This window comes from Chiloscyllium punctatum, chromosome 9, assembly GCF_047496795.1.
Source record: "Chiloscyllium punctatum isolate Juve2018m chromosome 9, sChiPun1.3, whole genome shotgun sequence".
In the NCBI taxonomy this organism is placed as follows: Eukaryota; Metazoa; Chordata; class Chondrichthyes; order Orectolobiformes; family Hemiscylliidae; genus Chiloscyllium; species Chiloscyllium punctatum.
The window spans coordinates 36,441,514-36,466,255 of record NC_092747.1 but is presented as its reverse complement, the minus strand read 5'-3'; the positions used below and the strand labels follow the sequence as shown (position 1 = coordinate 36,466,255).

General features: G+C 41.6%; 2 protein-coding genes across 3 annotated transcripts in view; both read right to left on the bottom strand.

Annotated features, from left to right (window-relative positions):
* Window positions 1-1,090: 1,090 nt before the first annotated feature.
* On the bottom strand, window positions 1,091-18,369 carry LOC140481290 (NEDD4-binding protein 2-like 1). The gene is made up of 5 exons (XM_072577237.1): window positions 18,224-18,369; window positions 11,738-11,865; window positions 11,532-11,620; window positions 10,363-10,439; window positions 1,091-3,203 (listed from the first exon to the last, which is right to left on the bottom strand). Exons 1-5 carry the CDS (start codon window positions 18,367-18,369, stop codon window positions 3,098-3,100), a joined length of 546 nt encoding a protein of 181 aa, XP_072433338.1. The 3' UTR covers window positions 1,091-3,097.
* LOC140481289 (uncharacterized) overlaps window positions 11,738-24,742 on the bottom strand; it is an 88,560-nt gene continuing 75,555 nt past the window's right edge. For both annotated transcript variants that reach the window (XM_072577234.1, XM_072577233.1), the window contains exons 11-12: window positions 23,398-23,462; window positions 11,738-11,865 (exon numbers count right to left, since the gene is read on the bottom strand). The gene's annotated coding sequence lies outside the window, so the exon portion shown is untranslated. The remainder of the gene's footprint in view (window positions 11,866-23,397; window positions 23,463-24,742) is intronic.

Sequence of the window (24,742 nt, the reverse complement as noted above, 5' to 3'; positions counted from 1 at the left end):
AGCCACACACACAGACGACAAGCAACATGAATTCGACTGGGACAACACTACCATTATAGGGCAAGCCAAACAGAGAACAGCCAGGGAATTCCTAGAGGCATGGCACTCATCCACAGACTCTATCAACAAACACATTGACCTGGACCCAATATACCGGCCACTGCAGTGGACAGCTCGAACTGACAACCGGAAGCAGCAGAGACAGGCCACTATAAATACCGGAGAAAACAGCACAGAAGCGCTTAACAGGAGGCTCCCAAGCACTGAGGATGTCACCTAGACAGGGGACGAAACGTTTACAAGATAAATTCCCAGCTCGGCGAACAGAACCACAACAATTTAACTGAATTCCTGTAGTCTGCTTTAGACAGAAATAAGAAATCCCTTTTTCCTATTAGCTTAGGAGTACTGAATAACAAGTGCAGGAATTAAGCCTGAAAGGTAGTTGAATAAGTTGCATTCTCAAAATCCCAGGATACGTGATAAGGGATGTTGAAAACATCATATCATGGGAAGACCTTGAACTCTCACGCAGTTACATGATTAACCTGACTGGATGAATATACAATAACTTATTCATGTAATTGAGTTGCAATTGGTTTCTAAAATGCTAAGCCAGGCTGAAACCAAATGTATAAAAGTGTATGCTTCCCTTTGTTCAATCAAGAAGCTTCTGGCCCTGCACAATTTTTCTCCCCACTGGTATAAACTATAAAACCCTCTTTATAATGAAGTGAAGCCAGGTGGTGAATGAATCATTTAGTCATTCTGCTCCAACACTGACAAACAATAAACAACCTGTTTATAAGGTCAGCACTCTGAAGCATTAGCCACGTTCCTTTTTCCACAGGTGTGCTATCTGATCTGCTGAGTATATCTGGCATTTCTGTTGTTATTATTTCAAACTTCCAGCATCTGCAGAATTCTGCTTTATAACAGATTTGATATAGGTTTTTAAGCTTGATGTGATAATAGTATTAACACAAACTAGAGGCTTCCATCTTCACACTGGCACAAGGCTGAAGGTCTGCAGATATATTTAAACATCGTACTCATTCCTTTTTAAGTTTATTACATGTACCCTTGTAATTAAACATCTGGCAGAACGTGAAAAGTAACAAAGTATTTTATTTGTCCACTGTTTTGATCCCAACATGTTCTCACATTACTGTATAAAACTTATTTACATATCCTGGTTAAAAAGATGCAAATTAAATTAAATGATCCAAACCTGGAAATGAAAAGCTGATGTTAATAATAGCAGCCATGAACTCAAGCAACAACAGATTATCATTGGGCAGTGATGCAGCGGTGACCCACTAGACTGCTAAATCCAGAGGTCCAGAATAATACTCTGGGGACATGAGCCATCATCTCACCAGAAAAATCAAGAATATAAAAACTAGTTTTAATAATTAATGGTGACCCTGAAATAGAATCCCTAAAGTGTGGAAACAGGCCATTTGGCCCAATAAGTCTACACCGACCCTCAAAGAGTACCCCACCCAGACCCATTTCTCTGCCCTATGATTTTTACATTTCCTGAACACTATTGGCAATTTAGTATGGCCAATTCACCTAGCCTGCACATCTTTGGGTTGAGAGACAAAATCCACATTGACATGGGGAGAATATACAAACTTCACACAGAAGCTAGAATCGAACCCAAATCCCTGGCGCTGATCAAAAGAAGCTAAGTTATCTTGCAACCTATGGACAGTAGAGAAGTTAGTAAGTGGCAATGATGGGGTCTTCAGCATGCATGTGAAAAATTAACTGGGTCACAAGACCCTGAGAATACTTGACAAGGCGGATACCACAATTATGTTTTCTCCTGTGGCTGAACCAGAGAGTTTTTGTTTTAAAGTGGCCTTTATTCAAGACCGAAATGGGGAGATTCTCTCTCTTCCTGCACACATCCCACTCAACTGCCTCAGAAAGCCATGGAAGCAGCTGGATGGACCGAATAGTCTCACCAGTCATAAGATGGCGGCAAGGGGCAGTAATGTCGATGAGAGTAGCAGGACTAGATCCGGGGGATGCACACCAGAGAAAATTGTGCAGGAACAATGAACATGGATGACCAACAATTGTCAGAAAAACACGTGGCTTCACTAATGTTTTAAGGCGGTAATCAGCTGCCCTTGGTTGCTTCTGTCTACATATGAATCCAGACAATAATGTTTTAACTGCCCTCTGAAATAGTTGGCAAGCCAGTTAGTTCAAGGGCAATTAGAGATGGGCAACAATTACTGCCCTTGCCAGCAACACCATCTTATACATGTTAACTGCAGAGAAATGATAACACAGTTAACATTAACTATCTTCTGGCCTAGCAATCCACTCGGCTGTAACAAACTGCTACAAAAAAATAAAAGGTGTGGCAGTTCAAGATGACCACTGCCTTCTCAGGGTGACTGAAGATAAGCAATAAATGCTAACATCTCTCACATCCTGAGCAGGAATGGCAAGTAACTGCAAACAGCAGGAAGTAAATTACACATCTGCAGTTAGGATTTCAAAATGTTGTATACATTTCACAATTTAAACCTGTATTAAGGTGTAATTAAAACTCAAATCTTTTGAAAAAATTACTTCAAGGACATTTACCACAGTAATTGCTGGCTCATAATCTATGATCATATTAAAAGGTTTATCAAACTGTACTTCACAAAATTACTAAGGCACAACAGCTGTCAATGTCATTCATTATCCTTAATTGTGCTCAAAGACCTGAAGTGATAAATCCTTTTGTGAAAGTTAAATAAAAAACTTCAAACTATTTTCTTTGATTTTGTTTAAAATATGAATGTGTTGGATCTATCAACCTACACAGGTTGTTTTGGATTTATGTCACCAGTATTAAATCTGAATGTGGAGAAAGTGAGGATTGATGATGCTGGAGATCAGAGTCGAGAGTGTGGTGCTGGAAAAACACAGCAGGTCAGGCAGCATTTGAGGAGCAGGAGAATTGACGTTTCGGGCAAAAGTCCTTCATCAGGAACCTGAATGTGCTAAGTTTGTACAAACTCTTCCCCAGTCTTGCTCTTGCTCCTCCTCTGAACGCAACCTGTTGACAACCTTGGCATCAATTATTTCAGGCCTCCCTTTCCGCACGCAGCACTTTGTCAATAGTGATATTCCTCTCGTACCGTTCCTTCATTCGTTCAATTGTTTCTCTCGGAACACCATGTGAATTTATTCTGCACATATTCAGAAAAAAATGTATAAATTTTATTGTACGCCATAAACATAATTAAAGAATGCTGTATTTTACAATTTATATGACTGGTTTAATATTATGATGACATCAAAAACAAATGACAACTTGAAAGCACATCTCGGCCTTCAAGCCCTTGCCCAGGATAAATATATGAGCTAATATCTATTCTCAAGCATTGGCGCTGTTTTGTCACAGATGCCATATTTCAGATAAGAAGCTAAATGGGTACAAGTTATTATGAGATTGGCTTGGTAAACTGCAAATTAACAGTTGAAATCTTTCTACAGCAAACTGTGAAACTGGATTCAGCAAATACATTGCTGGGCTATCATACAAATCCAAACACAAAAATAATTTGAAGAACATAGAACATTACAGTGCAGTACATGGCCTTCGGCCCTCAATGTTGTGCCGACCTGTGAAGTCAATCTGAAGCCCATCTAATCTAAATTATTTCATTTTCATCCTTATGTTTATCCTATGATCATTTAAATGCCCTTAAAGTTGGTGAGTCTACTACTATTGCAGGCAGAGCATTCCACACCAAGCAAAGAACAAACCTCTAACATCTGTCCTATATCTATCACCCTCCTGCTATGTTCCCTCCTGCTCGCCATCACCATCCGAGGAGAAAGGCTCTCACTGTCCACCCTATCCAACCTTCTGATCATCTTATATGTCTCTGTTAAGTCACCTCTTAATCTTCTTCTCTCTAATGAAAATTGCTTCAAATCCTTCAGCCTTTCCTCATTCGACCTTACCTCCATACCAGGCAACATCCTGGTAAATCTCTTCTGAATTCTCCTTCCTATAATGCAACGACCAGAACTGCACACACACCAGAGTTCTGGACAGCTGCAACATGACATCATGGCTCTGAAATTCAATCCCTCTACCGGTAAAAGCTAACACACTGTATGCCTTCTTAACAACCCTATCAACCTGGGTGGCAACTTTCAGGGATCTATGCACATGGACACCAAGATCTCATTGCTCATCCGCACTACCAAGAATCTTACAAGTAGCCCAGTACTCTGTATTCCTATTACTCATTCTGAAGTGAATCACCTCACACTTTTCTGCATTAAACTCCATTTGTCATCTGCCATCTCTCGTCCCTCTGTAACCTGCAACAGCCTTCGGCACTGTCCACAAATCCACTGACCTTAGTGTCATCCACAAATTTACTAACCCATCCTTCTACGCCCTCATCTAGGTCATTTATGACAAACAGCAGTGGCCCCAAAACAGATCCTTGTGGTACACCACTGGTAACTGAACTCCAGGATGAATATTTCCCATCAACCACCACCCTCTCTCTTCTTTCAGCTAGCCAATTTCTGATCCAAACTGCTAAATCACCCTCAATCCCATGCCTCTGTATTTTGTGCAATCGCCTACCATGGGGAACGATATCAAACACCTTACTAAAATCCATATACATCACATCAACCACTTTACCTTCATCCACTTGTTTGGTCACCACCTCAAAGAACTCAATAAGGTTTGTGAGGCACGACCTACCCTTCACAAAACTATGCTGACTATCCCTAATCAACTTTTTCCTCTCTAGATGATTATAAATCCTATCCCTTACAACCTTTTCCAACACTTTACCCACAACCGATGTAAGGTTCACTGGTCTATAATGATCAGGGTTGTCTCTATTCCCCTTTTTGAACAAGGGGACAACATTTGCTATTCTCCAGTCTTCCTGCATTATTCATGTAGACAAAGATAACACAAAGACCAAAGCCCTGCAATATCCTCCCTAGCTTCCCAGAGAATCTTAAGATAAATCCCATCCAGCCCAGGGGACTTAACTATTTTCACACTTTCCAGAATTGCTAATACCTCCTCCTTATGAACCTCAATCCCATCTAGTATAATAGCTTGCATCCCAGTATTCTCCTTGACAACACTGTCTTTTTCCTGTGTGAATACTGTCAAAAAATATTCATCAAGCCCTTCTCCTATCTCCTCAGACTCCCTGCACAACTTCCCACTACTGTCCTTGATTGGCCCTAATCTTAGTCTCGTCATTCTTTTATTTTTGACATACCTAAGGAAAGCTTTAGGGTTTTCCTTGATCCCACCTGCCAACGACTTCTCATGTCCCCTCCTGGCTCTTCTTAGTTCTCTCTTTAGATCCTACCTGGCTAACTTGTAACACTCAAGTGCCCTAACTGAGAATGGAAATTGACAGCAGGATGACTTACATATCTCTGCAAAGACTAGTTGCTGGCTGTCACTATTCATGGATGGATCAGGACCTAGCACTTGGTTATGAAAGGTGAAATACAATTCAATTAGAACCCGATAGGAACCTACTAGATTTATTAAACAAGGGCCAGAAAATAGAGAGGAATCCAGTTGAACCAAACCATGTAATATGCAATAGTCATTTTCAATGATGGTAGGGAAGAAGGTCATGGATTAAACCCTGGTTAGGTTGAGACTGATAAACTGCTGACAGTGCCCTCCATTCATCAGCACTGGAGGCTTCTAAAGGTCTCCTGTGGAAGGTCTCAAGAGGATTGGAATATAAAAGCAGTGTCATGCTTCTGACACTTTATAAAGCTCTAGTTAGGCCCCATTTTAGAATACTGTGTCCAGTTTTAGGCCCCACATCTGAGGAAGGACATAGTGGCTCTGGAGCGTTTCCAGCAGAGATTCTCACGGATGATCCCTGGAATGGTAGGCCTAACATATGATGATCGGCTGAGGACCCTGAGATTGTATTCATTAGAGTTTAGAAGGTTGGGGGAGATCTAATAGAAACTTACAAGATCATGCATGGCTTAGAAAGGGTGGACGCTGGGAAATTGTTTCCGTCAGGCGGGGATCTAGGACCCGTGGGCACAGCCTTAGAATTAGAGGGGGTCAATTTAGAACGAAAATGAGGAGACATTTCTTCAGCCAGAGAGTGGTGGGCCTGTGGAATTCATTGCGACGGAGCGCAGTGGAAGCCGGAACATTGGGTGTCTTCAAGTCGGAGATTGATAAATTCTTGATCTCGCAAGGAATTAAGAGCTATGGAACGAGTGTGGGTAAGTTGAATTGAAACGCCCATCAGCCATGATTAAATGGCGGAGTGGAATCAATGGGTCGAATGGCCTTGCTTCCACTCCTATGTCTTATGGTCTTATGATATGGGAGCATCATATTGATGATAAAGCATCACGCTGGAAAAAGCACTGTGGTCATGCAGGGTTTGAGGAGCAAGACAGTTGACATTTTGGGTACAAGCCCTTCATCAGGACTCGGTGGGGGGGGGGGGAAGGCGGGGAAGAGGATTTAGAGATAAATAGGCTGAGGGAGGGTGGGGCTAGGGGAAAGATAGCTGGGATGATGATAGGTGGGTTAAGGTAGGAGGTAATGGTGTTTGGTCGTTGGGAAGTGTGGAGTCAATAAATGGGAAGGAAGATGGGCAAGTAGGTCAGGTCAAGAGGGTGGAGCCTAGTCGAAAGGTTGGATCTGGGTTGGGAATGGGGGATGGGAAATTTGGAAACAGGTGAATTCAATGTTCATGCCATGTGACTGCAGGCTCCCGAGTCGGGAGATGAGATGTTTACGGGTGGTCTTATGTAAGGCGGTAGAGGAGGCCCAGAATGGATATGTCCGCAGGAGAGTGGGAGGGGGATTTAAGACGGATGGCCAACAGGACGGTGGGGTTGGTTGGTGCGTACAGACCAGAGATGTTCTCTGAAACGTTTTGTGAGTTTGCGCTCGGTCTCTCCGATGTAGAGAAGACCATATCGAGAGCACAGGATGCAATAAATGAGTTTGGAGGATGTGCAGGTAAATCTCTGCCGGATTTGAAATGAACTTTTGGGACCAATGCTGAGGTGAGAGGGGAGGTGTGGACGGAGAGTTTCCACCTGCAGGGGAAGGTGCCAGGTGTGGAGAGTGTTCACCCAATGAGGAAGTCAAGGAGGGAATGATCCCTATGGAATGCTGATAGCGGTGGAGAAGGAAATACCTTTTTGGTGGTGGTATTGCATTGCATTGCAATAATCATTGCATTGTTTGCAATGGCAGTCCTGAGTAGACACCATTAAAGTTCTGTTAATAATGGAGGGCTAAGACTCCTGACTAAAGACTCTGCCTCTATCCCAAATTGCAGAGCCAAAGCCATTGTCAGGTTTGGCAGGCAGGCAAAAGTGAGGACTGCAGATGCTGGAAACTAGAGTCTAGATTAGAGTAGTGCTGGAAAAGGCAGCATCCGAGGAGCAGGAAAATCGACGTTTCGGGCAAAAGCCCTACCTGAGGTTTGGCAGGCAATCCTATTAAGGAAACACCGCTAATACATCTGAGTTAAGTGAGTGTCATTTGAGCCAACTCTTTTACTTGAATTTTGGTCCTACGCTACAAAATCTTAAAACTTAATTACTGACTTTGTGCTGAAAATACATGGCCCTTCAATCCTTCTCTGCTGTTCAACAGCAAAGGCTGATCTGTTTCAAATTTCACATTGCCATCTACCCCCATTAACCCTCATTCCCCTACCTAACAAAAATCTATCCACTTTGGTCTTCAAAATTATCAATGACCTGCTTCTATTGACTTCTGAGGCAGACACTTCCCAAAGTTTCACAACCGTCTGGGTGAAAAGATTTTTCATCTCCGTCCTAAAAAGGCAAATCCATATTTTAAAATAGTGCCCCTAGTTCTGGACTCACCCACAAGAGGGAATATCTTTTCACATCCCCCTTGTCAAGACTGCTCAGAATCTGAAATCGGGTGGATCTCAGCAGTGACTGTTTAAGTCACCTCTCACCTTTCTGAACCCCAGTGAAAACAAACCCAGCCCATGTCCAACCTGTCCTCATAACACAACCTGGGCACTCCAGGTATCATACTCCTAAAGCTCCTTGAAACCACCTCTAATGGAACAATGCAACGTTCTTCCGATGTAACACCTTTATTCAACAAGGGAGACGAGAAACAGGTAACCATAGGCCAGAGCTTAATATCTGTTATTGAGAAAGGATTAAGAGTCTATTATAAAGGATGTAAAAGCAGATCATTTCAAAATAGATAATATCATTCAGAACAGTCAGCAGGGGAAATCATAACTGACAAATTTACTCGAAGTCTCTGAGGGGACAACAAGCAGAATAAATAAAGGAGAAGCAGTGTAATACATTTGGATTTCCAGAGGCTTTTGATGATACCACACATTACGCTACTTAATAATAAGAGTCCATGGTATTGGAGGTATTATATCAGTACTTTCACTTTGCTTATCCAAGTCATTAATATGTACTGTAAATAATTGTGGCTCCAGCACGGATTCCTGAGGCACTCCACTAGTGTTGGGTTGCTATCCTAAGATGCCCCTCTTATCCCAACTGTTTGTTTTCTCTTAGTTAGACAATGCTGTATTCCATGCTGAATATTATTTAAATGGGGACAGACAGCAGAAAGCCACAGCACAGAGGAATTTGGGAATCCTCATGCATAAATCACAAAATGTTAGCATCCAGGTTCAGAAAGTAATGGGGAAGGCAAGTGGACCATTGGCCTGGATTTCAACAGGAATGGCATATAAAAATAGGGAACTATATGAGGCACTGGTCAGACCACAAAAGCAAAGCTGTAAACAGTTTTGGCTCCCTTATCTAAGGAATAATATGCTGGAACTGGAGGCAAGCCAGAGAGGTTCATCATTAAATTTGATTTTTATTCCAGACATATTAATTGAATTCAAATTTCACCATCTGTCCAGTGTGTTCCACTGGGTCTCTGGATTACTAGTCCAATGACAGTACCATTACTCCACTGACTCTCCTATTTTTAGACTCACTTAATATTGATCGGCATAATCCGTCAGGAAAGCAAAAGATACAAATTTCAAGTTAAAGAATAACTGGATGGTTTGAATGAATGATGAGGGTACTAGAACTATGACTTTTAATCTACTGAAAAACCTTTGCTTGACCTTATCCACTTTAGAGTCATATTTAATTCAAAATGACCTAATACCACCTCTGCCACAAAACTGAGTCCAGAAATACACAACTGTCTGATTAATATCATGCATTGATTCCACTGACCATTAAAGTCAATCATTCAGCTGAATCAAAGAAGTTTTACATCAGCATTTCATCCATCAGCAGGACTTTTTCCTACACTCAACTAATCTTCACCATAACACCTTCATTTTTATTAGTTTTCATGTCAAAATTCCTATTTCTGATACAGGCACAGAGACATTGATTGATCAGGTTACGTGTAGCTAAACAGCTGATATACACAGGCAAACTGTGGATTAGCAGTTCTGGGATAGTAGTCAAACCACAATATTTAAGGTTTAAAAACCAACTAGAAAGAGAAAGTCTCAAATATTGGAACTCAAGTTGGATTAGGGTAGATGTTTAGAAAAGTAAAGACTGAGCTAGCAGAGGTGCAGTGGCAGGATAAATTGACACGCAGGGTTACAGAGCAACAGTGGAAATATTTTATAACTACAACGTCACATCATAAATTTATTCCATTAATAAAGGAAGCAACTTATCGTTTCAGGATTAGGAGCAAGAAAATCAAGAGTATAGAAAACAATTATAATGAAGGAAGAGAGATTACAAAGACAATAAGTACACAGATTCTTCACTATAAGAATAAAGAAAAACAGGCTTTAAAAATTTTGAACTTTCTTTGATAATATAAAATAGATAATATAACTTTATTGCAAATATGCTTCAAAAAATGGAACACAGACTGGTTTCAATAGTCTGGAACTATAGGCCACTGACTCATATAAACATAGAGACTTAGAAAAAGCAAGAAAAACTTCATATCGGGAGCTGTGAAGTAATTGAATTCACTCCCAGAGTTAGTGGGTTGAGGCAGAAAAGATGACAAAATTCAAGACTGACTGGATAGGTGGATGAAGGATAACAGACATGGAGGATATAGGTTATCAGTTTGGTTAGGCCCATGGTGAGTTTATTATTTTAAAAACTTCTGTATATTTATATGTCAAATATAGCTTTGAGATTCAGTGGAGGACAATAATTCTGATTATCTTCAGTTTTCCCTCTTGTCATACATATTTTAAAAATCACTATGGATTGCTCTATTTTCACGGCAACTGTCCTTTTTACACTTGAAGCAGTTAAAAAGTTGAAAGAAACCTTGTTAATTTTCTAATGTCAAATTTCCAGGGTGTATCTGGCTCTCGGAATTTCACTTCATAACCATTCTCTCGTGCCTGTTGATGACAAAACATTAATTGAAAGATTAAAATCCGAACAGCGAATCTAATATTTTTAGATGCATATCCATCTAAAATCTAAGGCTCTTTGCTTCGTGAAAAATAAGTTAAAATCAATTCAAACTAAGTACATAAGTTTATTGGAATTGAGATTTCTTTCCCTTCTATAATAAGATATTTATTATATTAAAGTGCAATACACAGGACAATACAGAGTCAATGAAATATCATGAGAAAACAAAGCAAACACAGAGATTTGTAATACAATTCTTGAACTATTGTTTTCAAGGTCAGAATACAGTCCTAACAAGAAACTGCAGTTATCTTATGGACTTCCAGGTTAAGGATTCTTAAGGAAAGGGGCACTTAAGGAAAGGAAAGGAATAACTATATAAATGAGACCAAATTTGTTTTGAGTCTCAACAGTTATACACTCTTATCATTTCTATTCTCTTGAAAGAAGTGACAGGTATTTTAACATTTAAATTGCTCAAAGTATTGTCTTAAACTATCATGATATATTCCTTGAATATATTTTTAAAAGTAAAATATGGATTAAAAACAGCTATAAGAATATGTAGCCATGTGTAACGATGAAAGAGTTAAGCCTGCCACAGGCCTGCAGATCATTGTGGTGGCAGCTAAAGTCTGCCATTCAGTCTACTGGCCTGCTGTGCCATTTGAAAAGATCGCAACTGATGTAAACCAAAATTAGAATTCCAGAAATCAGAGTAAACACAATTATGACAGACAAAAAAACAGAATTCGGAAAGTCAAGAGTAGCAAATCTGAATTGCAAAAAGCCAAAGAACTGCAGATGCTGAAAATCAGAAAAGGAAACAGAAATAGCTGGAAAAACTCAGCTGGTCTGGCAGTATTTGTGGAGAGAAATCCGAGGTAATGTTTATGGGTCTAGTGACCCTTCCTCACAACTCATTGGACCTGAAATATAAATTCTGATTTCTCTCCATAAATGCTGCCAGATGTGTGTAGCTTTTCCAGATATGTAAAACATTGTTTCAAACAATCAAGTTAGTACATTGATCAATATTAGATACTGAAGAAATTAATTGAAAATCTAGGTCATACCATATTCACATATGGTTTCATTTCCCATGCTTCAGTGTTGGTATTATCTATAATAATTGGAGACCTCCCTTGTCTCATAGCTGATTTGGCTGTAAGTAGATCCATTATGTAATTATATTAGTTACAACATAAGCAGTAAATGCAGAGCATTTAAAATGTAGTTTTAACAAAATCAGAATACCATGAAGAACAATTTCAGTATTTACCCCTTTCATGGTTCCATTCATGAGCTTCATCAAGTAGGTACTTCTGAAATAAATATGAGCCATCTTCTCTGATGAAATAATCATCTGTACTCAATATCACTGCTCCACGAAACTGATGTTTTAGATTTCTGATTGAGTAAAAGCAAGCAATGGAATGAGAGATTACAAAAATCTACTTTTTTACATCAACTGATGGCATTGGACAAACTATGACTTACTGAAGATCATTTACCAACACCATGGGAATGGGGTCTGCATGCACTGGATTTATGAGGAGTCTTTCTTCAGGTCCAAATGTGGCCAATGTTCCCCTCATCTGGCTCTGTTTGTGGAGTAGGCTAGAAGAACACGACGAGCTAGGCAGCATCAGGTGGTGTAGAAGACGATGTTTCAGGTATAATCATTCAGTCCTGAAGAAGGGTTACACCCAAAACGTTGAGTTCTACACCACCTGAAGCTACCTGGTGTGCTGTGTTCTTCCAGCCTCCTGCCTGTCTACTTTGGATTCAAGCATCTGCAGTTTTCTTTTTCTCTAACTAACTCTGTGGAGTGCCTGCCTTTTGCACAGTTTCATTATGGATTTGGTGAAGGAGTGCTCAGAACTATTTTTCACACTGCTTAGATGGGTGGGTGAGTGACTCACCAAGCCTAATCAGTAAATTACACTTCACCTACAAATCAGGAATTTCACAACCATAGACATGAAAAGATTATGCTTCAGACGAATTTGTAATTATAATAAGATGGTCCAGAAGAAAATAAATTGGGCCCATAGAATCTCAGTGGTATTACACGCTTTACAGAATCACTCGTATTGATGCCTTATATGTATACTATCATTTCCAGTCGGTCATTCAATTCTGAAAAACTTTGAACAAGTAATCCAGAGGCATTGGCTCACATTCAGGGGGCACAGGCTCACACCCCTACACTGTGGATAATCAAATTTGATTTTAATAATATCTGGAATTAACAAAGTAGTCTAGTGGCAACCATGCAACTGTGGTCAATTGCCACAAAATCCTGTCTAGCTCACTAATGTCATTTAGGGACGGAAATATGCCATTCCTATCTGGACTGGTCTGCATATAACTCCAGGCCCACAGCAACGTGGATGACTCGCAATTACCCTTTGAAACAGCCTCGAGAACAACTCAGTTCAGGGCTACAAAGGGCATCAAAAGCCAGCCACGGTTTAGTGTCCCATCCACTCATTAAAAAGTGGGAGAAATTTTGCTTACAATTCATTAATCCATACAATGCTCAGTCCTTAGATTTAGGAGTTCAGTTACCTGATGTAGCAATCACATTCAAAAATTATATGGAACAACTTTCAGAAAATGTAGCATTACTAAGATAATTAATTGAAAGTTGTTACACTTTAATCATTGATATTTTATTTCAATGATCAGTTAGAATCATAGGATCCCTACTGTGCAGAGCCACCATGCCATCCGAACACTTGGGCAGTTGATCCAGTCCAGTTCAGTTTCAGATGACCTGTAGAACCAAGAATGGTGCGAATGGGTCATTCTGCTATGGCAATATCAAGAGGCAATGGTTAGGTTTTCTCTTCTTGGAGAAGGTCATTGTCTGGCACTTGGTGGTATGAATATTATCAGCCACCTGTCAGCTCAGTCCCTGATACGGTCCAGGTCTTGCTGCATTTGGATATGGAAAGCTTCAGTAGCTGAGGAGTTGTGAATGGTGTTGAACATTGTGCAATCATCAGTTAACAATCCTACTTCTGACCTTATAATGGAAGTAAGGACACTGATGAAGTAGCAAGATGGTTGGGCCTGCGACACTCTGCTAAAGAACTCCTTCAGGAATGTTCTGGAGCTGAAATGACAGACTTCTAACCACCACAGTCACCCTTGATGCCAGGTTATGACTCCAACCTGTGGTCAGTCCCTCCACCCTCACCCTATTGGGAAAAAACAATGACTGCAGATGCTGGAAACCAGAGTCTAGATTAGAGTGGTGGTGGAAAAGCACAGCAGTTCAGGCAGCATCTGAGGAGCAGTAAAATCGACGTTTCGGGCAAAAGCCCTTCATCAGGAATACAGGCAGCATAGAGTACTCTATGCTACTTTCTGCCCATCCCTACCCTCCTCTCACTTATCTCTCCACCCTTCAGGCTCTCTGCCTGTATTCCTGATGAAGGGCTTTTGCCCGAAACGTCGATTTTACTGGTCCTTGGATGCTGCCTGAACTGCTGTGCTTTTCCAGCACCACTCTAATCTAGACCCTCACCCTATTCCCAATGCCTCTAGTTTTGGTAGGCATCCTTGATGTCACTATCATAAAATGTGGTTTGGATGTCAAGGGCTGTCACTTCACGTCACCTCGTGAATTCAACTCTTTTGTCCATGTTTGAACTGTAGTCAGGAAGTCAGTAGCTGCGTGACCCTGATGGAATCCAAACGGAGCATCTGTGAACAGGTTATCAATGAGCAATGCTGTTTGACAGCACTGCTGCTGACCTCTTCCAGCACTTTATTGATGATGTAGAATACATTGATGAGAAGTAATTGGCTAGGTTGTATTTGTCTTGCTTTTCACGTGCAGAACATACCCCAACTATTCTTCACATTGCCTTAATAAAGAGTATTATAGCTATACTGGAACAGCTTGGCTAGGTGTGTGGCAGGTTTTGGAGTACAGATCTTCAAGTACTGTTGGCAGAATATTGCCGGACTCATTGTCTTTACAGTATTCAGTGCCATCAGCCTTTTGGTATCTCATTAACTAAAGACTGAAATCACTGATGCTGGCAATTCAGGAGGGGTCTTTGCTGGGTTGACAGGGCTCAGTTTGCCAATGTCTTTTTTTTGGGTTAGTCGAATGTCACATGATCCACCTGGTTTCATTCCTTTGAAACATTTTCTCTGTTTAATACAATAGCATGTATTAGTAGGCTTCCACAGCAGAGAACTGGTAATAGTCAGCTACACTGCTGTCTCACATAAGCCAGACCGGGTATGGACAGCATATTTCCTTCCCTGAAGGGGATGTGTAAGGCAGACGGAATTTTGACATGGCCATCACCTCAACTTTTAATTCTAGATTTGTACCTCTGCCATGGGAAGATTTGACTTGAGGTCCTGTTGTAACAGCCTATGACTAAAGTTGGCAAGATGGCCACCTAGGACAGTTACTTGTAGCATTCACAGCCAGACTTGTGGCCTCCATATGGGATCACTGGATAACATAATGAAAGGTCATAGCAAGAGAAGAGTGTAGGGGAGTGTAGGAGATAAGATCCAATTGAAACTTTCAGAATTCTGAATGGCCTGGATAGAGTGAACATTTGGATAGATGTTTCCATTGGCAGGAGAGAGAAGGGCCTGAGGTTACAGCCTAAGACCCTTTAGAATGGAGATAAGGAGAAATCTCTTTAGCCAGAGAGTGGTGAATCTGTGGAATTCATTGTCGCAGTAAGCTGGGGAGGGCAGGTCACTGAATATATTTAAAACAGAGATAGGTAAGTTCTTGATTGCCAAAAGGATCAAAGGTTATGGGGAGAAAGCAGGAAAAAGAGCCATCAGCCACAATTGAATGGTGGAGCAGACTCAATGGGCCAAATGGCCTAATTTCTGCTCTTGTGTCATATGGTCTAACTTGATGAATCTTTGTTATTTTTCTGGACAGATATGTTGTGGTTTTTGTTGAGGGGCTTCCTGAGCAGTTCTGTGACATTGACTGCACCTACAACTACCATCAACTCAGTGAAAGATGCTATTTTGATCTTCCCAAACCTTGTTAGTCTTCCAGTGTACCTTGACCATTTTGGGAAAGCAAATCTTAGCAGGACGTATACATTTAATGCTGAAAAATGTGTTGCTGGAAAAGCACAGCAGCTCAGGCAGCATCCAAGGAGCAGGAGAATTGAAATTTTGGGCATAAGCCCTTCTTCAGGAATGAGGAAGGTGTGCCAAGCAGGCTAAGATAAAAGGTAGGGAGGAGGGACTTAAGTGGAAGGAGATTAAGGTGAGGGTGATAGGCCGGAGAGTGGGTGGGGGATGGAGAGGTCAGGAAGAAGATTGCAGGTCAAGAAGGCGGTGCTGAGCCCGAGGGTTGGGACTGAGATAAGGTGGGGGGTGGGGGGGGAAGAGGGGAAATGAGGAAGCTGGAGAAATCTGCAGTCATCCCTTGTAATTGGAGAGTTCCTAGGCAGAAGATGAGGCACTCTTCCTCCAGGCGTCGTATTGCCATGGTCTGGCGATGGAGGAGGCCAAGGACCTGCATGTCCTTGGCGGAGTGAGAGGGGGAAGTTAAAGTGTTCAGCCACAGAGCGGTTGGGTTGGTTGGTGCGGGTGTCCCAGAGGTGTTCTCTGAAACATTCCGCAAGTAGGCAGCCTGTCTCCCCAATTTACAGGAGACCACATCGGGTGCAACGGATGCAGTACATGATGTGTGTGGAAGTGCAGGTGAATTTGTGACGGATATAGAAGGATCCCTTGGGGCCTTGGAGGGAAGTGAGTGGGGAGGTGTGGGTGCAAGTTTTGCATTTCTTGCGGTTGCAGGGGAAGGTGCCAGGAGTGGAGGTTGGGTTGGTGAGGGGTGTGGACCTGACGAGGGAGTCACGGAGGGAGTGATCTTTCCAGAACGCTGATAGGGGAGGGGAGGGATACATATCCTTGGTGGTGGGATCCGTTTGGAGGTGGCGGAAATGACGAAGGATGATACGATGTATCTGGAGATTGGTGGGGTGGTAGGTGAGGACCAGTGGGGTTCTCTTCTACATTTAATAGTAAGGTCCTAGGGTGCGTTGTTGAACAAACACACCTTGGAGTGTAGGTTCATAGCTCCTTGAAAATGGAGTCACAGGTAGATAGGATAGTGAAGGTGGTGTTTGGTATGCTTTCCTTTATTGTTCAGAGTATGGAGTACAGGAGTTGGGAGGTCATGTTGCAGCTGTACAGGACATTGTTACAGACTGCCACATTCAACAGTCCAGCACTACAGGCTGAGGGGACACACTAAAGCTTGGGGCAGCTGCTGTGAAGAAGCAATGTGGAAAGGGCCTTTCTGGCAAAGCATAATGAGGGTCCAATCAGTTATCAGATCCTCTCACTGCCTCCAAGTGAACATAAATAGCGTCTGGCATGAGTAAGAAATGCTTTCTCCCAACTGTATAGCTCTGTGAAATGTCAAAATTCCAATGTTTTGTTTTTCTCTCTGCAAAGACTGTACAGATATATTTTAGAACTTTAGTGAATAATGTATATTTTTGAAATTTAAAAATCACGGTGGCTCACTGGTTAGCACTGCTGTCTCATCGTGCCAGGGATACGGGTTCCATTCCAGCCTTGGGTGACTGTCTGTGTCGAGTTTGCACATTCTCCCAGTGTCTGCGTGGGTTTTCTCCCACAGTCTAAAGATGTGCAGGTCAGCTGGATTGGCCATGCTAAATTACCCATAGTGTTAGGTGCGTTAGTCAGAGGGAAGTGGGTTACTCTTCAGAGGGTCAGTGTGGACTTGTTGGGCCGAAGGGCCTATTTCCACACTAGGGAATCTAATCTTTCTGCCAAAGTGTAACAAGGTTCTGTTCAGTTGTCAGACCCTCTCGTTGCCAGAAAATGAATGTAAAATAGACAGGCAGGAGGCTGAAAGAACACAGCAAGCCAGGCAGCATCAAGCGGGGAAGAAGTCAACCTTTCGGGTGTAACCCTTCTGCAGGACTAGGGGTGGGTGTAAGGGGAGCTGCAGGTACAGCGGGTGGCGGGCAGGGTGGTGAAGTGGGGATAGGTGAATACAAATAGAGGGTACCTAGTTGGTCAATGGAAAGAATGAATCCAGTTGGTGGCAAGGAGGAATGGAAGGGAGGGGTAGGGGCTGGGAAGGGAGGTTGTTTGATATTGAAGAACTCAACGTTGACTCCTCTGGGCTGGAGGCTGCTCAGGCGGAAGAAGGGGTATTGTTCCTCCAACTTGCCACGTGCTTTATTGCGGCTTCCTCCCTTCCTAGCCCCTCCTCCTCCCTTCCACTCCTCCCAACCACCAACCATTGACCAACTAGGTCATACCCTCTACCTGTGTTCACCTATCCCCACTTCACCACCCTGCCCTGCTACCTACTTTACCTGCAGCTCCCCTTACATGCACCCACAGTCCTGAAGAAGGGTTACACCTGAAATGTTGTCTTCTGCACCTCCTGAAGTTGCCTGGCTTGCTGTGTTCTTTCCACCTCTTGTCTGTCTATTTTAGATTCCAGCATCTGCAGTTTTTTGTGTCTCAAAATTAATGTAAACAGAGAAGAAAATGTTTTGTTTTGCTACTTCAGAGAAGCCTCGAGGAATATCAGGAGTCAACACAAAGGAAGAAATAAAAGTCCAATATGTCTTTTTCTCTTAGTACAGTGTATGCACAGATGTTTTCATGAATAAAGTATATTTTTACAATTAAAAACTGTTGCATTTCCGACCACGTGGAAACAAATTACATCCCGAAGATCGGTCCCACGAGGATTTGCAGAACAAACCTGGCTAACGTGGTCTTCCCTGATCCTGGCAGTCCCCTCAGTAAATAAAGGCGTTTTCTTATGTGACGGGGACCTCGAGGTGGCCTGCGGCCAGGGCGCTGCAGGCTCAGCTTCTGAAAGGACTGCGCCAAAGACTCCGCCGACATTCTCCCCGGCGGCGCGACAGCACCAGCAGCTCTTTCCCATCCACAGGTACCGTTTCACGGAGATCGAAGTGGCGACATCGAAAACAATTCCTTGGGAAATGACGCAGACCAGATGACGGAAACGGCTTTTGCGGCTGGTCTGTTTTGCACTTTAGATTTTGGAAACTGCGTGTAGCTTCTTCCCCGAAATAACACATGACCCTGTCCCACCCGCTCCTGACAAGAGGAAATTGTTGGGGGGGGGGGGGGGTTGCAATGTAGGAACAGGAGAATCTATATTAGCTATTAAAGGTTTCTGTGGGCTGTTTGAAAGTAAAATACATATTGTTTGTTTAACCTCCTTGTCTTCAGGTCCTAACTATAATTTATCATTGTCTGTGCACAGCACGACACTGTCACATAAGCAGCTAAGCAACATTCTTACACTTGTAATCGAATTGCTGTAAAAAAAAGTGGTAGACTCTTAGCAGCTTAAAATTAAACCGAGCCAAAATTCACGTATTTGCCTAATACTGAAAGTCCTTCCAGTAAATATTTGTTCAGTGTATTTTCCTGTGGCTTTAAATGTTATGCCGGATTTAATCGACGTTTCCTTGTTTGCTGATTTTTGTTTATATAAGATAATTAATTCTTTACGTACCAACTTACCAACTTGCAACAGTACGTAACTGATGTTAAACTGAAGACAGATTGGAAGGTCACCAAAAATGTGGGAGATGGAGCTCCAGGGGATTTTGAACTTGGCTAACGCAGTTGAGAAATAGCGCATTGTAAATTGCAGATTTCCCATCAATTAATTCCGGTGCCTTGCAATGTATAAATTGTACTTAACACTGCCAATTTTCACTGCAACGCTTCTTTTGTGAACTTTGTGAAAATGCCTGGATAAGATATTGCATAACACAGCGACAGAAGTGTTTCCTCTCAACTCTGTTGAAATAACTTCTAAATAATAAATTCGGCCTTTAAGGAAGTCAGAAGTTTTCAGTCTTTTGAAATGAGAACCAAAATTATTGGAATGATGCAACAGGTCAGGCAGCATCTGTGAAAATGAAAAGTCATAGAACCATTGAGACAAGTTCAGACACTTTGGTTAACTCATTTTTTCACATTAATCGAAAGAAGAATCACTTAAATATCATGTGAATCTTTTTTGGTATATTTAAACATTTGTGAAGCGTTATAGCTGGGGGAAAGGCAATTATGATGAGATTAGGCAAGATTTAGGATGCATAGGATAGGAAAGGAAACTACAGGGGATAGGCCCAATTGAAATGTGGAGCTTTTTCAAGGAACAGCTACTGCCTGTCCTTGATAACTATGCACCTGTCAGGCAGGGAGGAAGTGGTCGAGCAAGGGAACCGTGTGTTACTAAAGAAGTTGAAGCTCTTCTCAAGAGGAAGGAGGCTTACGTAAAGATGAGATGTGAAGGCTCAGTTAGGGCGCTTGAGGGTTACAAGTTAGCCAGGAAGGACCTAAAGAGAGAGCTAAGAAGAGCCAGGAGGGGATAATGAGAAGTCTTTAGCAGGCAGAAACAAGGAAAACCGTAAAGCTTTCCATAGCTATGTCAGGAATAAAAGAATGACTAGACCAAGATTAGGACCTGTCAAGGATAGTACTGGGAAGTTGTGTGTGGACGTTAAAGAGATAAGAGAGGCGCTAAATTAATATTTTGTGGCAGTATTCATACAGGAAAAAGACAATGTTGTTGAGGAGACTATGGAGATACAACCTATTAGACTAGACACGATTGAGGTTCATAAGGAGGAGGTGTTAGCAATTCTGGAAAGTGTGAAAAAAGACAAGTCCCCTGGACCAGATTGGATTTATCCTAATATTCTCTGGGAAGCTAGGTAGGAGATTGCAGAGCCTTTGGCTTTAATCTTTATGTTGTCATTATCTACAGGAATAGTCCCAGAAGACTGGAGAATAGCAAAAGTTGTTGCCTTGTTCAAGAAGGGGTGTCGAGACAACCCTGGTAATTACAAACCAGTGAGCCTTACTTTGATTGTGGGTAAAGTGCTGGAAAGGATTATAAGAGATAGGATTTATAATCATCTGAAAAATAATTTGATTAAGGATAGTCAACACGATTTTGTGAAGGGCAAGTCGAGGGTGGGGGAAAGTAGCAAAGAGTACAATGGATGGGGGTGGGGATGAAGGTGATAGGTCAGAGAGGAGAGTGGAGCGGATAGGTGGGAAGGAAGATTGGCAGGTAGGACAGGTCATGAGGATGGTGCTGAGCTGGAAGTTTGGAACTAGAGTAAGGTGGGGAGAGGGGAAATGAGGAAACGAAGAAACTGGTGAAGTCAACATTCATGCCCTGGGGTTGAAGTGCTCCGAGGCAGAAAATGAGATGTGGGCGTCGGGTGGTGAGGGAGTGGCAGTGGAGGAGGCCCAGGACCTGCATGTCCTCAGCAGAGTGGGAGGGGGAGTTGAAATGTTGGGGTTGATTGGTGCAGGTGTCCCGGAGATGTTCCCTGAAGCGCTCTGCGAGAAGGCGTTCAGTCTCCACAATGTAGAGGAGACTGCATCAGGAGCAACGATACAATAAATGATATTGGTGGATGTGCAGGTGAAACTTTGATGGATGTGGGAGGCTCCTTTGGGGCCTTGGATGGAGGTGAGGGAGGTGGTGTGGGCACAGGTTTTGCAATTCCTGCGGTGGCACCTTCCCCACCCCCATCCACCCATCATACTCTTTGCTAACTTCCCCACTCTCCTCTCTGACCTATCGCCTTCATCCCCATTCACTATTGTAGTCTTTGCTACCTTCTCCCCAGCCCCACTCTCCTCCCATTTATCTCTCCACCCTGGAGGCCCCCTGCCTCCATTCCTGATGAAGGGCTTTTACCCAAAAAGTCGATTTTCCTGCTCCTCGGATGCTGCCTGACCTGCTGTGCTTTTCCAGTGCCACTCTAATCTAGACTATGGACAATTTAACATGGCCAATTCACCTGACCTGCACACCTTTGGCTTGTGGGAGGAAACCCTGTTTGCACACGGGGAGAATGTGCAAACTCCACACAGACAGTCGCCTGAGGCTGGGATCGAACCCGGGTCCCTGGCACTGTGAGGCAAATTGCTAACCACTGAACCACCGTGCTGCCCATCAGAGGTAGGTTCTTTACTAAGAGTAGTAAGGGCATGGAACCCCCTGCCTGCAACAGTAGTAGACTTGCCAACTTTAAGGGCATTTAATGGTCATTGGATAAATATATGGATGATAATGGAATAGTTTGGTCAGGTGGGCTTCAGATCAGTTTCATAGGTCAGCGCAATATCAAAGCAAAAGGGCCTGTACTGCGCTGTATTGTTCTATGTTTTAATCTGAGCAGTAATGTGGAAAATGCCATCCAGAATCACACCAGTGTCAAGGTAACAATATGTGCATACAGATCCAATATCTGCACACTAGGCAATCATGCTTTCAGTAAACTTTTATTTCATTAGGAAGTGAAAGAAATACCAGATATATTGGACAGATTGTACTGTATACTCTGTTACAATAATTCAGCATAGATGTTTGTTGCCATGAAAGGAAGCCACAATCTTCCAAACGAAATTACTTTGGATCCTTCAAAATGCATTTTTCGGGCAATATGTTCTAAATGTGTCACGTTCGTGAGTTTAGTCTTAGCATGAAATACCAATTGGGATTTGAAACATGAAGGTAAAAGCACATCTACATTAGCCCATTAAATTTGAGGATGGAAAATACAATTCAACTGATTGTATTCTCTTTTTCTTATATACTTATTTTTCATTTTGTTTTTACTTTAAGAGCTTATTTTCTTAAATGACAAGTTAAATTAGAATGTTAGGCATGAGATATTAAAAATCAAAACATCTTATATTGCTTTTACGGTAACTGATTTATTACTTAGTGATTCCATTTGACATTTTAAAAATGCATAAATGGAACACAGCACATTGGTTATTGGTTGAAATTCAGACAAAGTAGTTTTCAAGTTTATGCTTCTGATTTCTCCTTTATATTCTCAAAGAGCTAAACAAGAACACCAAGATAAATGAGCTATTTTTGATCATGATACGCTGTTTATCAGACAACTGAGAGATATTCCAAAGTAACCAAGAGTAACTTGCTTTCACACTTTCTCTCAATCTCTGTTGGGAAAGTATTTCTACTCAGTTCCTCCCCTTTCAAGGCATAACAAAGTTCAGAATGTTGGTACAAGATGAACCAAATCTATAAATCTACATGCAATTTAAAAGGAAAATATTCAATTCCAATCTAAGCAAATACAAGTTGCACTCCAACCATCATTGTCGAGCTGGACTACTATATAGTATATGAAATGGATCAAACAAGATAAACAGAAATTATACATCTCTCAGAAATGAAATAGGAGAACAGCCATCTCAAAATCCAAAACAATATATTCTGAACTTCAAACATCCAACTTCGATACTATATTGACGACTTTATTTTCTCGTGTGCAGGATCGTGAGTATTTTGGTACATAATTCATAGAAATTTGATTTGTCTTTTGAAATTTTATGGAATACCGCTTTTATTCTGAATTTTTATCCACAAGAATGTCTTCCAGTTATGACTGCTGCTGTGAAACTGTACAGCTTCACTGTATTATTCAAAATTAGTAATTTGAATAGTATAGAACTTGGGCATTCCTGAAAGAAAATTCTTTTTGCAGGCTTCACATCTTGCACTCATTTGGAAAATTTGCAAGAATAGCAATTCAAGGGGAAAACCATCTTTATATTGCATGAGAGGAGAGTGCTGATTGATTGGCAAATGGACTCTCTGTCTGTTTTCACCCCTCAGCTGCTCAGATAGTTATAAGGTGAAAAGCTTTGACAAAATATATCCTTTCTCAGCAAGATCAAAAATTACAATGAATCAAAAAATATATGCATGATTAGAATAAGTTCATCATTGAAACAGTGCAAACAAAACACAAAAAAACTTAGCAGGTGTATACAATTCTGTCATCAATACTTCATTCAAGTCCAATTAGTCTTCTTCAAAGTTTTTTTCTCACTCACCACAAGATGAACTTTTGAGTCCAAAACATGCTGTTGAATTTTTAGATAATTTTTCCTTTCGTATTCTGGGAGTAAAAATAATCTGATCAACTAAAAATAACAGAATTTTTAAACAGACCAGAACAACATGATATCAATAGCAGAATATTTTATATAATAATCCTTTAAAAAACAATTTCATCACATAAGATATCAAATTCTATTGCTATGCCAATTGTTTTTCAATTGATCATGAACATAGAGATGTATGCAGCAACAACTTTAGTCATTCAGTTTTATTAATCATTGTAGAATGTTTTGGGACTTAAAATAGAAATTCACAACTTTTAGATTAGATTACTTACAGTGTGGAAACAGGCCCCTCGGCCCAACAAGTCCACACCGACCCGCCGAGGCGCAACCCACCCATACCCCTACATATACCCCTTTTCACCTAACATTACGGGCAATTTAACATGGCCAATTCACCTGACCTGCACATCTTTGGACTATGGGAGGAAACCGGAGCACCTGGAAGAAACCCACGCAGACACGGGGAGAATGTGCAAACTCCACACAGTCAGTCGCCTGAGTCGGGAATTGAACCTGGGTGTCTGGCGCTGTGAGGCAGCAGTGCTAACCACTGTGCCATCGTGCCGCCCACTAACTTGATCCAAATGCTATGAAAACAACCAGATAGTACAGCGTTTGCTTCCAAAAATGTAGACAATGTATCTAATTTGAAAGTATTCTCCCTCCTTCTTCCTCCTATTGGAAGGATGTTGCGAAACTTGAAAGGGTTCAGAAAAGATTTACAAGAATGTTGTTAGGATCGGCGGATTTGAGCTATTGGGAGAGGCTGAATAAGCTGGGACTCTTTTCTCTGGAGCATCAGAGGCTGAGGGATGACCTTTGTTGTGGAGTTGAAGGTGTGTACTGTACCTTTAAGCGAGAGTGAAAGTTGAAAAGAGGGCAAGCCTGTCATGACAATTACTGCAGGCACAGGGTGTGCTGGATAATTTGAAGATACAATATTGGCTGTGAAACAAATAGCTGAGCTTCCTTGCTATGTTTCCACAACAATTCAAATTCAACCATTTAAATTATGCTCCAAGATATTAAAACCCAATCAAATTTGAATTTTACTGTTTCGACAACATCAAACAAATGAGACGATCCGATGATTTGGGGTATAGAAGCAGGCATTTTGAACAGTTAGCCGGAGAGACTAAGAGATATTACGAATTCAAATTCTTTTATGGTAAGTGATTTATTACTTAGTGATTCCATTTGACATTGATAAAATGCATAAATGGAACACAAGCACATTCGATATTGGCTGAAATTCAGACAAAGTAGTTTTCAA

Coding starts and splice junctions, on each gene's coding strand:
- LOC140481290 (XM_072577237.1), bottom strand. CDS start 18,369: ATGTCGGCGGAGTCTTTGGCGCAGTCCTTTCAGAAGCTGAGCCTGCAG. Junction 11,866..18,223: donor GGGAAGACCACGTTAGCCAG/GTTTGTTCTGCA, acceptor TTACTCAATCAG/AAATCTAAAACATCAGTTTC. Junction 3,204..10,362: donor GACATTAGAAAATTAACAAG/GTTTCTTTCAAC, acceptor GAATATGTGCAG/AATAAATTCACATGGTGTTC.